A 16,618-nucleotide genomic window follows, 5' to 3' on the forward strand; every position below is an offset into this window, starting at 1 on the left:
GTCTGACAAACCCAGCACAGCGGAGGGACCAGATGCAAATTACTTTCTCTCTCTGAGCCTCAGCTTCCCCATTTGCAAATATGGATGTCTCCTCCTTGGCAGAGAGATTCTTAGGATGTGCAAAAGTGAGAACAGGTACAGCACCGGGCACTGTGTCTGGCATTGAACAAGGACACAGAAGACGGCAGTTTCTTCCCAACCCTCTCCCTTTCTTGCTAAATCTCTTCCCATGAACCTATGACTGAAACTACCAGGTGGAATTTTTCATGCAAATATCACCTTCTTACAAAGCAGGACTTTGATTACTTATCACTAACAAAGAGATCTCACATGGAGTTTCTCAGTTCTCGTGAGAGCACATGCACAAGTCACCACCTATACCTGCATATAATTATGGCTGAGAGTTTTGCATGAATCACAGTATTAACAAGGGCAAACTACATCTTATACTGTCTACCTGTGGAGTCCTGTGAAGAAGCAAAATGGTACAATGGTAAACAAGAAACACTCTTCTACACTGACCATGAAACTTTAAAAAAATAAACATAAAAAAATGAACAAGGGATTAAAGACTTCCTATGCCAGAGAAAAATGAAAAGAAAAAACTAGTTAAAATGGCACCAGTTCAGTTGACAGCAATTCAGGTTCTTTGAGAGGTAAAGGGGAAAAAAAAAGTTATTTTTCTTTGTCTGTAAATAAGTCAATGCTGTTATTCTGTGTAAAAGCTCCACAGTTAAACCAGTGCAGACACAGACAAATATGGCCTCTGGGTCCCAGAGACGGAGAGGTGCTTCAGTGTAGACAGGGATGTGTCCCTGGAGTGGTGGCTCAACGCTGCCCCAAGCACTTGGTGCATTTGTAAAAGCAGGCTTCCAGGCGCTCCAGCTAAGCCTTCCTACATAAAGGATGGTGAGGAAGAGAGGAAAGCTGTGAGCTGGGCCTGTCTTCTCATGCCCCCATCACATGTCTCTTGAAATTGCATTGGTGGGAGAGGTAGGTAGAGGCCTGTGAACTTGGTACCTGGGTCTCACTCCCCTGTTCCTACTGCCTGGAACTTAGCACTTAGTATATAACCTAAATTTATCCTCTCAAACTGCACTGTAAAAAGATTATCTAATTCATAAAAAGTACTTGGAAACAGAGAGGAAACAAAAATCTAGTAAAAATGGTGCTTGAAACCTCAAAGTAAGTCATCACTACAAACACCTCTGCCACAGTTTGGTAGTTTGGTAGTTTGGTAGCAAGGAAACCATTCGGAAGCTTGGGTTTGGGACGCTAACACATCTGAATTTTATGTACATGGTTGTGGTGTGTAATTTACTTAAGAATTACCTTGATCCTTACAAACAACAATTTACTTTATTAACATGGTTAAGCAGTTTCCAAGCATTTTATATGGAAGGACCGTGTTTCTAACGGCCCAGGAGGAGGAGGCCTGACCCTCCCCTATTTACACCCTTCAATGGCTCTCCATTGCCCTATAAAGTTGAAACTCTTTAACACGGCTTACAAGGCCCTGGATGGCCTGGCCCTTGCCTGCCTGCCTCAGTGCTCCTCTCCCCCTTCAGCTCCACGCTCTTGTCAGACACTGAACTGCTCCTACTTCCTGGGAAACACCACGATCTACACTGTAAGTCTTTGTAGATGCTGTTCCCTGTCCTCCTGGTGGAACTCAAATTTATCTGCTAGGTTTCCATTTAGGCATTCCTCTCCTCTGAGAAGCAGAGCCCACAAGGCTCAGTTCACTGTCTTCCCTACCAGAGCCTATAGCCTCTCAAATCCCCTGCAATTACTTTCTCCTTGTCTGCATGCGTTCTAGACAGAACTCTGAAGGCACAGATAATGTCACATTCACCATTTTATATAGAACCCCTAGTGTGATACAATGCCTGGTACACAGAAGGCTACCAAAACATTACTATAGAAGGGGATGTGTATTGTGTACCGACCACAGGCCAGACACTGGGATATGCTGGACATATACAGGACTCATTTATTTAATCTTTACCACAATCTTAAGAGATGGGGACTAACCACTCCTATAGATGAAGAAAGTAAGATACAGAGACAAAGTACCACACCTGAAATTACTACTGCAGGGGAGTGGTCAAGCAGGGAACTGGAAGTGCATTTATCAAGTTTCTTAAAAGTGCCACTCCCATCCCTGACACAGTGCCCCCAGCATTGTCAACCAGAAGAAAACAGCGCAGGCACAAGCCAACTCTAGTGAAATTCTTTCCCTAGGGAATGAAGATGATGATCCCTGGAACCCAAGAGTCCCTAAAACACAATTTCAAAGGCATCAACTTAACAATGTAAATGGCTTTAAGGCCACTGAGGAAATAAAAATGGCAATGGTTGCTGACCTCTGTTGAACTCTTTATGTGCCAGGCACTGTGCTGGGTACCTGATAAGCATTATCTCACTTGATCCCTCAATGATACTATAGCGGGGAGCTATGGCCTTATTTTATGGCCCTTATTTTACAGGTGAGAAAACAGAGGTGCAGAGGTCCATCACCTTGCCCAAGATCAAACAAGCAGGAAGTAGGGGAGCCAGAACCCAGAGCCCGCATTCTAACCACCACACTTCACTGCCTCTGTATATAGGTGGAGCTTCATTTGCAGTCTAACCTGAGCCTCTGTCTGCACTGTGTCACTGCTATCACCTTTCCTTCCTCCTTCCTGACCATTCCATCACCAGGAATGATACAAAACACCTTCTGCATGCATCCCTCATGTGGCTCTGAGGTCTGTACACAAAGCATTATTTGTGAGGCTTGGAAAGGAAGGTCTTCATTTATCAAAAAGGAGAAGGAACCCATCTACCAGAACTGACCTGGCACCTGCTACCAGACATGGCACAGAAGAGGAGCTGCAGAGCATCTCCTGAACTCAACTGAGGTGGAGGGAATGAAAGGAAACAGTCACTGTGTAATCTGGCCGCATTTTGGTGTTTCCTAGCTGCCAGCTAACATGATCATTCTCTCCAAGAAGAAACTAGGTCTATGCCAAAACCCTTGGCTATCCTGCTAACTTACCACCAGCCTCAAATTAGTGTTTGCTTAAATGAGAGAAAGGATATAAAAAGGCAGTGGAGGTATAAGAATGACGATCAGCTAGAAACTTGTCACTTTAGAAGGAAGGTGGACTCTTTTAGGTGACTAGGTCACCACTTAACAAACAGGACAGCCTGTAAGAGCTTGAAGGCTAGAATTAGATCTTCCCCCCAAATAACCTTCTTTCAAATGAGAACAGTAGGTTATAATTTATATTTCTTTTTGTGCAACAAATTTGAGTGTCATAAAAATGGTTAAAAAGTCTTCCTATGGTAGCTTTTTCTAAACTTTTATGAACATCTGCCACATTCATTTGAAGTTTAAAAAATTCTGGCACATATGCAAAGGCATAATAAGGTGCCTATAGCTTTCAAGAAAAAATAACAAGACAGTCAAAAATAAGCCTTTTGCTGAATTGCCAGTAAGAAAACTAGTGTGCGAGAGGAGATGGGCCTTCCCAAGCTCCTTCCCTAAAGAGCTTTCCTTTGGCCCCAGGTATGAGCTCCACCCCCAAGCATTATAGCCCATGGTTCCTGGAAGAAATCTCAGGGAACCATCTCTCTCACTTGCAGGTATAATAGAACCAGATAAGCCCAATCAAAAAGCATGACTGGAGCACTCCGAGTCTGGGCTGAAATCCACGGGAGGAGATCAGGAGACTGTATTTCACGACTTGGTAGTTCACAGCTGCCTCACACATACAGGAAACACTATTTTGTTTGGAAAGTGTCTTAGCTGGCTTCAAGAGTGGGGCAACTACTATTTTTGTTTTTCTTTTAGTGCTGACCACATTGTAGTTCAGCATGGCAAACCCTCCCTAATTTAAATCAGCAGGGCTAAGAATTATCTTGGCCAGTGCTTCCCGAACCTTCTCATTTAAAACCCTTCAAAGGCCAAGGAGAATGGACTTGCACCCATTCACCTAAGTGCAAAACTCTGTCTCAAGTTTTAGCTTCAAAATTTATGCCTGTTGTGCACTGCATGTTTTACTACAAAAAAACCCTTGTTTTAAATTACTTACAATCACATAAAAAGTAAAAAAATTTACTCCCTCCACCTTTAAGTAAAATTATGGTGCTGGGTTCCCTGACAACAGCAATGCCTACTGGCGGGCTCTAAATGTGTTCCAAATTCCAGCGTTCCAAGCACTCACTCAATCCTTCCTTTCAGAAAGCACCTGCTGCGCATCCTGCGAGGTGCTGAGGACACCACAGTGAATGAAGCCTAGTCCTTGTTCCCAAAGAGCTCCTGCTCCTAGGGCTGATGAGAGGACAGGGAAGCAAACAGCTGTCATCCTGAGCAAGAGGTACAGTAAGCAAAGACAACGGCCAACGGGAGGACTTCCTCAAACAGCTGGGGAAGAGAAGGTTTAGCCACGCAGGGGCGTGGGGATGGGGGTGTTTTAGAGACCAGCCAGAGCACTGGCTAACAAGGGACAGCGAGAGGACAGAAGGTTTGACAGCAGCAGGGAGACTGAGCAGAACTCGGGGGTAGGGCAGAGGAGGCTGGAAGGCAGGCTACTAAAGGCAGAGTGACCAGGCAGAAGGCAACCCCTAAATGTTGGAACCAGGGACTGAATTTCATACTCATCGTCATACCTCCATGACCTAGCAAAATGTTTGGAAAATAAGAGGCCTTGATCTTGCTTCTTGAATGAACGAATAAGGCTTTGCAAAAATCTAAGAAAGCAAGGTAAAATGTCAACGAAGGCAGCGAGGAAGGAACAGGGCGAAAGACATGTCAGAGACTTGGTGACTATTTAGAGAGAAAGAAAAGAGAAAGAGGACACTCAGCCATGCTCAGCGTGACCCACTTTGGTGCCTTTTCAGGCAGTGGTGCCACTCACAGGGACCGGGAACAGCGGAAGGGGAGTGGAGTATCTCGACGGGTGTGTGTGTACAGATAATAAGGGGTTTGGGGGAGACTGAGTTTGAGACATCGACAGTACATCTTGGTGACCTTCAACTGGCATTTGCAACTCTGGGCCTTAAGTTCAGAGAGAGGCATGCCAGTGTTAAAATCACAGTTGTGAGTCACTGACATTACCTTGGTGGCAAAAGCAAAAAGCCTTAAAAAAGATGGCCAGAGGGCATATAGAAAAGAAAAGCAAGCCAAGACTAGAAACCTGGACAATGCTCAAGGTAAAGGGCTGTGAAAAGGAGTCTGAAAAAAACCCGTGCTGGAACAGCCTGGAAGGCAGAAGAGGCAGGAAAGAGCTGTGGATGCCGAGAGACCAAATGGTCTTTAGATTAGAGTTTCCAACTGTACAACAATTGACATGAAAGTTCTATTAGCAAGTACTCACTTTCAATTTTTCACACAGGAGCTTTGAATACACCCCCAAACTTGACAAACAAAGGTAAAACACAGAAGAAATCTCTTCAGGCTGATCTAAATACACCATCCAAGATAGTCCATAAACTGTGTACTGTATGTGCTCAGGGCTGGGTGATGACAAGGAGGAACTGTTAACAGAATGTAGGAGCCACATGGCCGTCCTGTCAAATTAGAAATTTGAGCAGATTTCTGTGGTCTATTTTGATCAAGATTCTCAATGTCAAACAAACAGGTTTTTCGATAACCAACTTGTTTCATTTTCGTAAGCACAATAGCACAGTGTGCAACAGTGAAGAAGCAGGTGGTCCTCGTCGACGTGAAATGAAGGCAACAGAAGAAGAGAAGTAGCACTTCCTTTAAGACATGCAAAGCATCATCACAGACGGACATGGCTTTAGCTTTTCCCTCTGAGAGCTTATCTCCTGTGCAAAACAGGCAAGCCCCCTACCTCCTGCCCCATTTTGCTCTAGTGCAAATTTCAGCTCTCTCCTGAGGAGGGAAAAGCTTAGGGTTCATGTCTACAAACCAGTGGCACTTACAAAAGCACAGAAAAGTCCTTTAAAAGAATTGCTATCTAACCGGTACAGCCATGCAGAAAGCAATCTGGCCTTAGATTCATAGCTTTGACCAAGCATTTCTACTTTAGGGGTTCTACGCTAAGGAAGTAAGTCAAGATGCAGATTAAGCCTTATGCATAAAGATGTTCACTGAAATGCTATTTATAATAGTGAAAAATTATAAGCAGTGTTAAGTGTCCAACAGTAATAGGAAAATGGCTAAGTTGTGGCATATCCAAACAGTGGAAGGACCGGTAGCAAATTAAAAATTATTACTGAGAGTAGACAAAAACATGTAGAAATCCCCATGCCATAATATTAAATGAAATACAGACATAAAATTCTATACCATATCAGTGAAGTACATTTATACAAAATATATATTCACAGAATAAAGAGGAGGATGAAGAAAAATAAAATGCTAACAGTGGTTGAATCTGGAATAATGGTATTGTGGATAATTTAAATTTTCCTATTTATACTTCTGTATATTTCCTACACCACATTTTCTACAGAGAAAAAATGTAATATAATATTGTTGCAGTGTTTTAGAATAAACATCATTTTGAAAAGTGAATCATTTCCCTTCCCTCGTTCAAACCCTTAAAGAACCCTTTCCTCCTGCCTCTTTGAACCTCACTCCCTCACCCATGAAAATTGACAATCTCCAAACAAAGTGGAAAAACACTGGAAACAGGAGCCCAGTGGAAAGGGTCTAAGCTGAACGCTCAGCTCTGTGCATGAGGTGTTGCTCTGACACGCTCCCGTGTGTAGAGCTGTGAATCCAGAGACTGCGTCTTTTCCACTGCCACACAGCAAAACACAACCGCAAGTAGAGATATCTGGGGAGGAGAGGAGCCAACTTACCTCCATTAAACTTAAATGGATTCCTATGAGGTAGGGCATGGGAGCACTGTGAAGAGAAACAGAGACACACAGCTGCTTTAATGTCTGTTGCTTCTGACAGAAAATTACAGATGGTTCACTATTTGGAGAAAAACTGTTTTAATAAACGTATGCACAGTTACATTTCCTTTCACAACAAAAATCCTAATGTGACATTTTGTTCCCAAGCTTTGAAACTTCGGCAGAATTTCAAAATGCGGGCAGCCTTAAAAGCATGGGTGGCGGGAAGAGCACTGACCCTGGCGTTAGTCCCTAAATAGCAGCCATGCGATTGCATAGCCTCAGTTGCCTTATCTTTAAAATGGCACTTTGGAATCTAACTGGCAGCTTGCTATCAGAATGAGAAAATATACGTCGAGTGATTAGTACAGTTCCTGGTACAAATGGGAACCACTGTTGCCATGATTACAACAGAAAAAGCAGTTAACAATGTCAGACGGAGGGCATGATGTGCTTCAAAGAGGAATGATTTTTTATTTGCTGTTTCCTCCTGCCATCAAGAGATGTGATCTAACTGTCCATTCTGATTGGACAAAGTGCATCAAAGCCAGCAAGCATCTCCACCCCAACTGCACACATGCCATCTGATGACACTGTAATTCAAAAAGCCCCTTCCAACTGCAACTGCTTCATTCCCAGAGCAATGGGTTCCCTTAGTTAGTGACTGAGCAGGAGATGAGAACCCAACTCCAGGGGCTTTAAAACCTGGGCATTATGGATTGACTTCCTTTGGTTTCAGGGGCACACACATACATTATCATTATGATGCTACTTACCAACGATAAATGGGCTAGCCGTTATACAAGGAACTTGAAATTCATCTTTCCTAACCCACACAACCTCACAAGGTAGGTATTATACCCATTTTACAGAGGAGGAAATAGGCCCAGAGAGCTTAAAGCACTTCTCTAATGCCATAAAACAAGCGGCAACCCTAGGATTTGACTCCAAACCTTCTTCCTCCATGCCACATTTACTTTGTAATATTGGACCTAAAATCCCCAGGCCCACCTCCCACCCAGTGTTTTTCCTGCAGGTAGGGAGGTCAAGGAGTAGAGAGGAAGCGAGACATTGACAATGTTTCCATCTGTCTCTCCAGCATGGGATACATCCTGAGAAAGGTGCAAAAAGGTATTTTATGAGCCCAGTGGAAAGATACCTGGCTCAGACTTGAGGTGCCCAGGTACCTTTCCGCCGGGGCAGCTGGTGGCGTGGAAGTGGACCTAGGAGGGTGGCTTTCTTGGGGACAGGGCAGGGAAACGAGGAGTGGTAAGAAATGAAAAAGGAGAGGTTTGCTTTCCACAGAATGCTGAGGAGTTTAGGCTTTATCCTGAAAGCAATGGATGGGCAACGAAGGTTTTTTAAACATCATATGTGCATTTTAAAATTGCTCAAACATTTAAAAATAAGAAAGAGCACAATTCCCTCATTACCATTCAACAAATAAAATTCTTCAAGCAAAAATCCTTCCCCAGAATATAAAATGTTCTCCTTACTACAGACCTCTGCAGTAATATATCTTGGGAGCCTGTAAACCAGTCTTGAATATCAGCAGCACAGTTTGGGAACTATTCTTCTAGAAGACTTTTGTATTTGATAATAGCCAAAGAAAGAATTAGACACAAAACTGCAGTGAAAGTGGAGTTGTCTTTCCTTTCTTCTTCTTCTTCTCTCCTTTTAAAAAAAGGTATCTGCTGTGCACATTCAGCTTCCCTTTGCTTCTAGGGGCAAGGAAATGCCCTACGATATTTTTTCCCCTTAAACTGTAAACCATTAGTTTAGCTGCCAGCTACACAAATGCTCAAACTTCCCAGTGTGCCTGGCGCTGCTGTCCAAGCTTTCTCCAGTGTACACTGAAATGAATGTGTTTCTAATTAAGTAGCTTCAGGAACACGACAGCTTCAATGTCAAAAATACAAAGTCTGAACCCTGGCAGGAAGTCTTAAGACTGCAAATGCCTCATCTAGTGGAACCTTGCCTAATGTAATGAAAGGAAGCAGGAAGAGTGCAGAATTCCAGAAAAATGGCCACTTATTAATGTGTCCAGAAGTACAGCCAAACACAGAGAAGGGAGAAAACTCAAATCCATAATATTTAACCAAATCTTATAAACTTTCCCAGCTCCTACCAGCACTGTCATGCAAGTAACAAATGACCCTGAGTTTTAATTAGAATTTCAGAACTGAAATTCCAACAAATGAATTAATGTATAGAAAAGGACATTCAAACAACTGTGAGAAAAAGGTAAAAATAAATACCTACAGCAAAAGCCTCTGTATAATTTAGGCTCTTATCTGAGACTATAGGCTCTCATCTGAAAAAAAAAATTTTCTAGAATTTTAAATATGTAGGTTTTAATGCCATGCCCTTTTGTCCTGCAATAAAAATCAATGAAGGAGAGTAAAAAGGAGTCTTAGAAGTGATGGCAGATGTAGAAAGGGACAAAGTGAGACTCACTCTTCAGGTACCATTAGGTAGGCGCTTTTTTTTTTTTTAAGCCCAATAATTTACCAAAGAGTAATTATGGCCTGTCATAGAAATGTAGTTTCTTAGCCAACTTAGGGCTGCAACAGCTCTGTATTTAGAAAATATTTAAAACACATTTATTCTGAAATCACAGCACGCCATGTTTTGTATGAATGCAAATCTGGACAAATACCTTTTACTGTGTCATCATTTGCTTACAAAACCTCAAATGTGTCCCTGAATCTACTGCTTTTTTGCTCTGCAAATATACTGATTACAAATTTCAAGTGGGGAGAGGGAGAGAGAAAAAAAGAAACCCCAGAGACTCCTTAACATCTCAATGTAGCAAATATGTAACTGGGTAATTCTACCTGCATTCTGAAAACAATTTATATTCTCAATATACCTCAATAGTTTTTGCAGCTACTGAATCATTCTCTTTTGTTTGTTTTTTGTTGTTGTTGTAAAGAGAAATTTTGGGGGGGGGACACACTCACCCATGATCGAGTCATCTTATCACAACTACTTTTATTTTTGTATTATTCTCCTCCAATATTAACATTAATATTTTAAAATATCTTTGAAATTATAGAGTGCATATATTTTATTGTTTTCTCATTGGCTACATTAACATTTCCCATATTATACTGTAACCGTTGTGATTATTTTAAAGACTATGTAATATTCAACCAAGTATGGATGTCCCTTAATTTGCTGAACCCTATTGCTAGAGTTAGACGTTAAGTCACTTCCAACTTTTCACTATAAGTAACATCGTAATGAAAATGAACAACTTCATGTGCGTGAATTCCCAAATATGGAATTACCAAGTCAAAGGGCAGGACTGTTTTTAATATCTTTTGTTATATCTTGGCAAAGTGTCTTTTAAAAGGGCAGTACCAGCCCCAGTGGAAATCTTTCAAGATTGCAGCAAGGATTAGAGAGAACCCATGAAGTGCCTAGCACAGGAGCAGCACATGGTAGGCTCAGTAAGCTATTATGCCCAAGGGGGTTCTCTTCACAGCCCTGGCATGGCTGGTATGACTGGACCCATTCCCTTAGTGCCCAAAGAATGGTTTCTTGTTCCTTCCCTGGTTCTGAAGGATACCTGGCACAGTGTTGGTGAGGACAGTCGAGACTCCGTGATGAGTGTGAGGTGTTTGACAGGCATCACCTCTATACATGAGTTTCTGACCCCAAGCACACTCCCTTGTCACTTGTCTACTTACTGAGTTCAGTAGGGTTGTTTATCACTTTCTTCAGAGGGTAACATTTAAACTCGATTTTATGTACCACCCAAAATGCAAAAACCACCAAGTAAACTATGACTCATTACTTGCTTATCACACAGAATGACAAATTTGTAAAACCACTCATCACGCTTTCTTAAAAAGAAAATATAGCAAAAAATTGGTTAAGCTAGTACTAAAAAACTTCACATTCAGAACCTGACTCTTCTGAATCATTTTCTGATTGAGAGTCATCAATGCCCATGTTTTTTCCAAGGTATCTCAGTAACAAAACATAATACTTTATCTAGACGCTATCTTCATTTGTTAGGTCCCAGAAAGAACTTGTTTATTGCTTATCAAGAAAATAACGCAAATATCTGTTTCACCAATAGTAAATGAACACCATGCTTCTCTGCTCTGGTGCCTTTCAACATTCACACTGACTTTACATTTCAATGCTGAATCTGACTGCAATTTGGAAGACATTTTAAATGGCAATTAGACACAACATGTGCAGAACCAACAGTGCACATAATTAAATTAAAGGGGTGATAATATTAACAGCTATGACCAAGTTCATGCATAGGCGGGCCATCACAACTGTGTCACAACTGCCCTATGGCTGATGGCGATTGTGGGATGCCACTGTACATCTCTGAGTAGCGGGATAGGGTGTATCTGCCCTAGGCCTTTGTTCTCTGGGAATTATGGCACTATCTGACTTCATCACTGTCATCTTGGAAGAGTAAAAGCTATTCTTTCTTCCTTCTCCCCTGAAAAGGAGAGGGGTTATATTGCTAGTGTCAAGGCAGTGACAATTTAATGACCTTTACCTGAAAGGTATGTTTACTTTGAATCCTCTTAAGGGGAAAAGAAACTAATATCAACTGAGCTACTATAACCCAGGTGCTTTTGTGCATCACTTATACGTAATTCTCAAGGCAACTCTGCAAGGTATCACTACTACCCACATTTTCAGATTGGGAAACAGGCTTGGAAAGGTGAAGTAACTTGCCCCAGGGTCACAAAGCTAGTAAGTAGTGAAGCTGTAATTCAAAGCCAGGGCTGTTGGACTGAAAGCCTATACTGTCCCACAGCACATACTCAGTACTTAAGCCAAAAGAAAAGGAGTGCTGGAAAACCAAGGGGGCTATTCGCCCAATCCTCTCACCAACTCCAGACCCGCAATGCAGAGCACTGCTCTTATAGGTAAGTCCTGCAGCATGAGCTCATTCCTAGCAATGGACAGGCATGAATATGGATACTGCAGACTTATTAATGATCCTATAGTCCCCGTTCATTATTACTGCACTTTCTCAATTTGTTAATTCCTTTCCCCCAGATAACTAGAGCCCTTTTAATTATGTTCCCCTGAGGTGAGCGGCTACTAATTGGAAAAGAGTCAGGTGAAATAAAGGAACACTGGCTGCTCAAATATATAAAAGGCAGCTTCCCAAGACAAAGAGGGAGAAGAGGGGAGGGGAGGAGAGATAAGATGTGGAGAGAGGTAGGAGGGCCCCCACCCCCGCCTCCCCAGGAGCAACACCTCTTTGACCTCAGCAAGGATATAGCGTAGAGCTACCCAGGGGTTTGGAAGGTCTACTCTTTTTCTTTTCCCATATTAAAGCATAGTGAGCATTACAGTGTACACATCACAGCACCCATCTCGCCTCTCAGAGGCACTCCACCTTTTTAGCCAAATGCCCAGATCTGCAAAGGGAGCCCACAAGTCTTTCCTCAGTTCACTGTCTTTAAAGGAAAGGAAAACTCTTGGTCTTACTCATTTGAGCTTTTCTTCCTTCCTTCCTTCCTTCCTTCCTTCCTCCCTCCTCTCTCCCTCCCTCCCGCCCCTCCTTCTTTTTTGAAAAGAAACAAACGTGTAAACACAGTTTGTCTTACAGTTTAAAATTCTGCTCTGAAATAACGAAGCGCGGCATTGCTAGAGAGGTTAAAGGACAACAGAACGGGGGAAAGAAAGCGAACAAAGACCATACAACACACCTTGTTGGAGAACACAGATAATCCTAGTCTTCATCTTCCTGAAAGTGACCAGACAGATGGGCCGCAAGCTAATGCGATGGCCAGTGCCGCACAGGGAGCCAGGAAGAGCCAGTGCTGTCCATGGTGCACTTGCCATAGCCAGCACTAGGCTAAGGGCTTGACAGGCACTTTCTCACTGGACCCTCACGACCACGGCATGAGGTAGGTACCACCACCGCCCTCCATACAGATGAGGAAATGAGGGCTGGGAAGCTAAACAACTCACTGAGGTCACACAGCAGCCCTGAGACTAGAACCCAAGTCTGTCACACTGAGAGAGAGCAAGCTCACTGCTTCCCAGGAGCCCAGCACGTGCCCGGCTGTGGAAGAAAAGTGGAAGGAGGTTCGGAGGTTTTCTCTAACCTGCTCCCTGGGGGCCCGCCAGCAGCTGTGCCAAGTCCCGGGCCCCTCCACGTTCTGTCCGAGACTCCGGCCAGCCCCTCACCACAGGAACCCCAACTTGCCTCTGAGCTGAGCCACGAGTGTCCCTGTGGGCCCCAGTCCCCGCCTCCTCTAAGTCCTACTGAACCTGTGCTGTCCGCCAAGCACCACTTCTCAGATCACCCCGGGGTTGCTAACACCTCCCTATTCAGAGGCTTTTGTCTGGGTTGCCCATTTGGCATAAAGCACGCGCTAATTTGTATGGTTATTCCAGACTGTCAGTCACAGGAGAACCAAACTTTGTTTCTGATTCCCTAGAGTCTATGGCAGGGCTGTGTGCAGAGCTGGAGGAATAAAGAGGCGGGTACGTGCTGAGTGCTCACCAAGTACCAAGGGCTGTGCGGGAGCCCTTATCTCACTTAATCCTCAAATAATCCAATTTATACCAACCATTTTATAGATTAAAAAAGGGATTCTCAGAAACTTGCCCATGGTCACAGTTAACGGTGATTCCAGCCCACATCCTCCTACTTCAGAGTCTCTTATACTACTGTTGCTTTACATTAACTTTTTTAAACCATTATGTTACACTTAACCATTATGTTACACTTAAGAAAAAAAATGGGTATTTGATAATTACAGCTGAAAAATAAAATAGCAAGTGGACATTTTGTAGCCAGAATAAAACTACATTTGCCAACTAGCTTAAATGAATTGACACCCTTTCTTGTTCTAAATAGAATTTAAGGCAGTTTATAGAAATATGTTCAATACAGCAGCAAAAATAGGAACAAAAATAGGGGCAAAGGGAAAAAACATAAGCCGGAGTGAGGTGAGTACTTCAATGTGTGTTGTGAGGTTCTGCACACCTGCTGGGATGGCCCCAAGTTTGGCTCTGAGTCCTCCAGCTGCCAACCCAAAGAGGGAAACAGGATTGTAATGTGATTCACGGTGTCCATAGAGAGAAATAAACTAGTCACTCAGGAGCTTCCATTTTAAAAAGGCAACCAGGGAGGGGAAAGAGAGAAAACTAACAACTTATGGTGCATTTACTACGTGCTCAGTGTTTTCCGTGTGTCGGTCAGTCAGTCAGTAAATATTACTATGTGTTGGGCACCACCTTGGGCTGAGGACAGAGGAGAGAAAAAATAGTTCTGATCCCTACCTATCTGGAGATGACAATTAATAGTGGACAGCCAATAAGCATGTTCTTGTATGTGTGTAGGCTGCCGTGAGGGGCGGACCCAAGATGACCTCATCTCATTCCCACAGCAATCTTGAAAGGCTGATCTCCGTAATTCACAGAGGAACCCATGGCTCCAAGAGGTTAAGTGACTTGACAAAGGTCACAGCTGGTGAGAGGCAGAAAATATGACTTGAAAGGTAGAAGGGGTGCGAATGCCATTAGTTAATCGAGGTTTTCTTAGGGGAAAAAGTATTTAAGTTCTTGCCTGGTTTCCAACTGGCCCTCCCTGATTTATGAGCGATAGCAGAGGATGAGGAGCCCTACGTATGAGGACAGGAGCAACCCCGGATTAGGAGAGGCGGCACAGACTGCCTCACTTCCATCTGTGGTTTCGGCAGCCAGAGCGTGGGGCTCACAGCAGTGGAGGAGCTGGGCGCGCGGTGCTGGTCACTGGAAATGGCCTGCTAATGCGAGACACGTGTGTATCTGAGCTGATGGTGAAAGTGGGGAGGGGGGACGATGCCCTCCTGAGTGTGGCCCTGTGGCTTCCTGGGGTAACCTTGGGGGTTGGGAGAGCGCTCCAAGCCACCAAACCCAACTGAAACAAACACAAGAGTTATAAAGATAACGCCTGGACGAAAACCCAGAGAGGTCAACATCAAAGCCTAGAGTAGTCCGCCCTTTTATGCCTCCTCAGTCTACCGGAAGGAGACAGACTTGGAAAACATCAGGAAGGGCTCCATGGCTAAGACCACTGCAGCAGGAGAAGTTAATCACAGAGGAAAGGTCAGGAGACAGGGCTCTCTATTGCCCCAGAGAGTTCAGTGAGAACCATTAACAGCCAGAGCCAGGTCGCAAAAGGAAGTCTCAGGTTTGAGCCACCAGCAACCCATGAGACCCTCGTAGAAATCCAGGAAAGAATGATGTACAGAAGAAATAAGAAGAGAAAAAGAGGTTTATGGATAAATAAACCAAGAGAAAGTAACCCCAAAAAAGAGTTTAAACGTTGAAAACCCAAGTGGTAACAAGGGGGAAAAAATCTCTTCTTGTTTTTCCAGGACTAAGATACGTCACATACCAAGGTGCAGAGCATCCAATTACCCTCTTAGCCTAGTCTCTCAGTCTTTCAAATATTCACAGGGAAGACAAACCCACATTTGTTGAGAGATAACTCTGAGCCTAGCACTACGCTGGTGCTTCATGGATTCTCGTTGTGGGAGAGGTAGCGACACATCCCCAAATCCCTGCCACAAGGTAACCTCCTCCAGAGCTGAAGCTTCTCTGAGGATGACATTACATGGTCTGTGGCTCCTGCTCTACTGGTGACCATGAACATATGTAGAATGTCTTTGCTGCAGAGACCACTACACTATGTCTTAGAAATTCCAGAGTTTTCTAAGTGTTGGATTCAAGACAGGCTCCAGGTCAGGCAGGAGTGAGGAATTACATACAGGATGTGACACAAGAAATGGAAAACCAGGCCAAGGCTTGGTCATATAAGAACAGATAAGAGCCAGCTATGTCCCATGGAGGCCAGGCAGAAACTGGGGCAAGGGAGGCAGGCTGCTGCCCTTTACCACATCAGGCAGCAGAAAGGGGACTGGGAAGGTGGGACTGGCAGGGTGGGTCCAGACACTCAGATGTAGATGCTGCAGCAAAGGATGTGAAGGACCATGGGGCGGTGGGCTGCAGTCAGGAGAGCTCCCTGAAGGGTGGGTGGGCGAGCCAACAACCACCATCCCCGACTGCGGAAGGGTCACTCCCGTGGGAAAGGGACACTATGTCTTCTCTAACCCTGCAAGCCTCAGCACCCTCACAGGAATGTCAATGCTGAGGCTGGATGAGAGCTGTCACACACTGTACTCCTAGCACTTGTGCCAGCAGGGGCACCTTGGAGGGATCAGATTAAGGGTCTGATGCCAACCATCTACATAGACTACACATTTTTATAGAACATTTGCTTTTAGCTATATATACTTCTGAAAGGTTAAAAAGTATTATTTTAACTAATAAGGGTGGATTACCCTTACTAACAACAATAAAAATTAGGTATTAAAAACCTAATGGATCTGGAATTAGATAGTGGTGATGGCTCCACAACCCTGTGAATATACTAAAAACCACTGAATTGTACACTTCTAAAAGGATGAATTTTATGGTATATGAATTACATTTCAATTTTTAAAAATCAAATGGAGAACTTGAAAAGGCAGTTTTCCTATAAAACCTATACAGTATAGATATAGATTCCTACAGAATCCACAGCATAGATAATGCAAAGAGCCATCTCTTCTCTCTCCCATTTTCTACCAGGGAGACAGTTTACTCAGAAATTGTCCAAAGCTTCCTCCAAAGGCTCTTGGCATTTTCAGTTTTAGGTGCTGCTGAAGGAAATGAAGGTGTATCTCAATATAGGGCTCAGTGACTGTCATCACCTAACAACTTCTTTTTAGGT

At 43.6% G+C, this 16,618-nt stretch overlaps 1 protein-coding gene across 8 annotated transcripts in view; it reads right to left on the bottom strand.

The window, feature by feature from the left end:
* DENND1A (DENN domain containing 1A) overlaps positions 1 to 16,618 on the bottom strand; it is a 534,065-nt gene that overhangs the window by 196,400 nt on the left and 321,047 nt on the right. For all 8 annotated transcript variants that reach the window (XM_059925586.1, XM_059925584.1, XM_059925585.1 and 5 more), the window contains exon 11: positions 6,820 to 6,865. In XM_059925586.1, coding sequence (XP_059781569.1) covers positions 6,820 to 6,865 — 46 coding nt within the window. The remainder of the gene's footprint in view (positions 1 to 6,819; positions 6,866 to 16,618) is intronic.

The sequence above is a fragment of the Balaenoptera ricei genome, chromosome 6, assembly GCF_028023285.1.
Source record: "Balaenoptera ricei isolate mBalRic1 chromosome 6, mBalRic1.hap2, whole genome shotgun sequence".
NCBI lineage: Eukaryota > Metazoa > Chordata > Mammalia > Artiodactyla > Balaenopteridae > Balaenoptera > Balaenoptera ricei.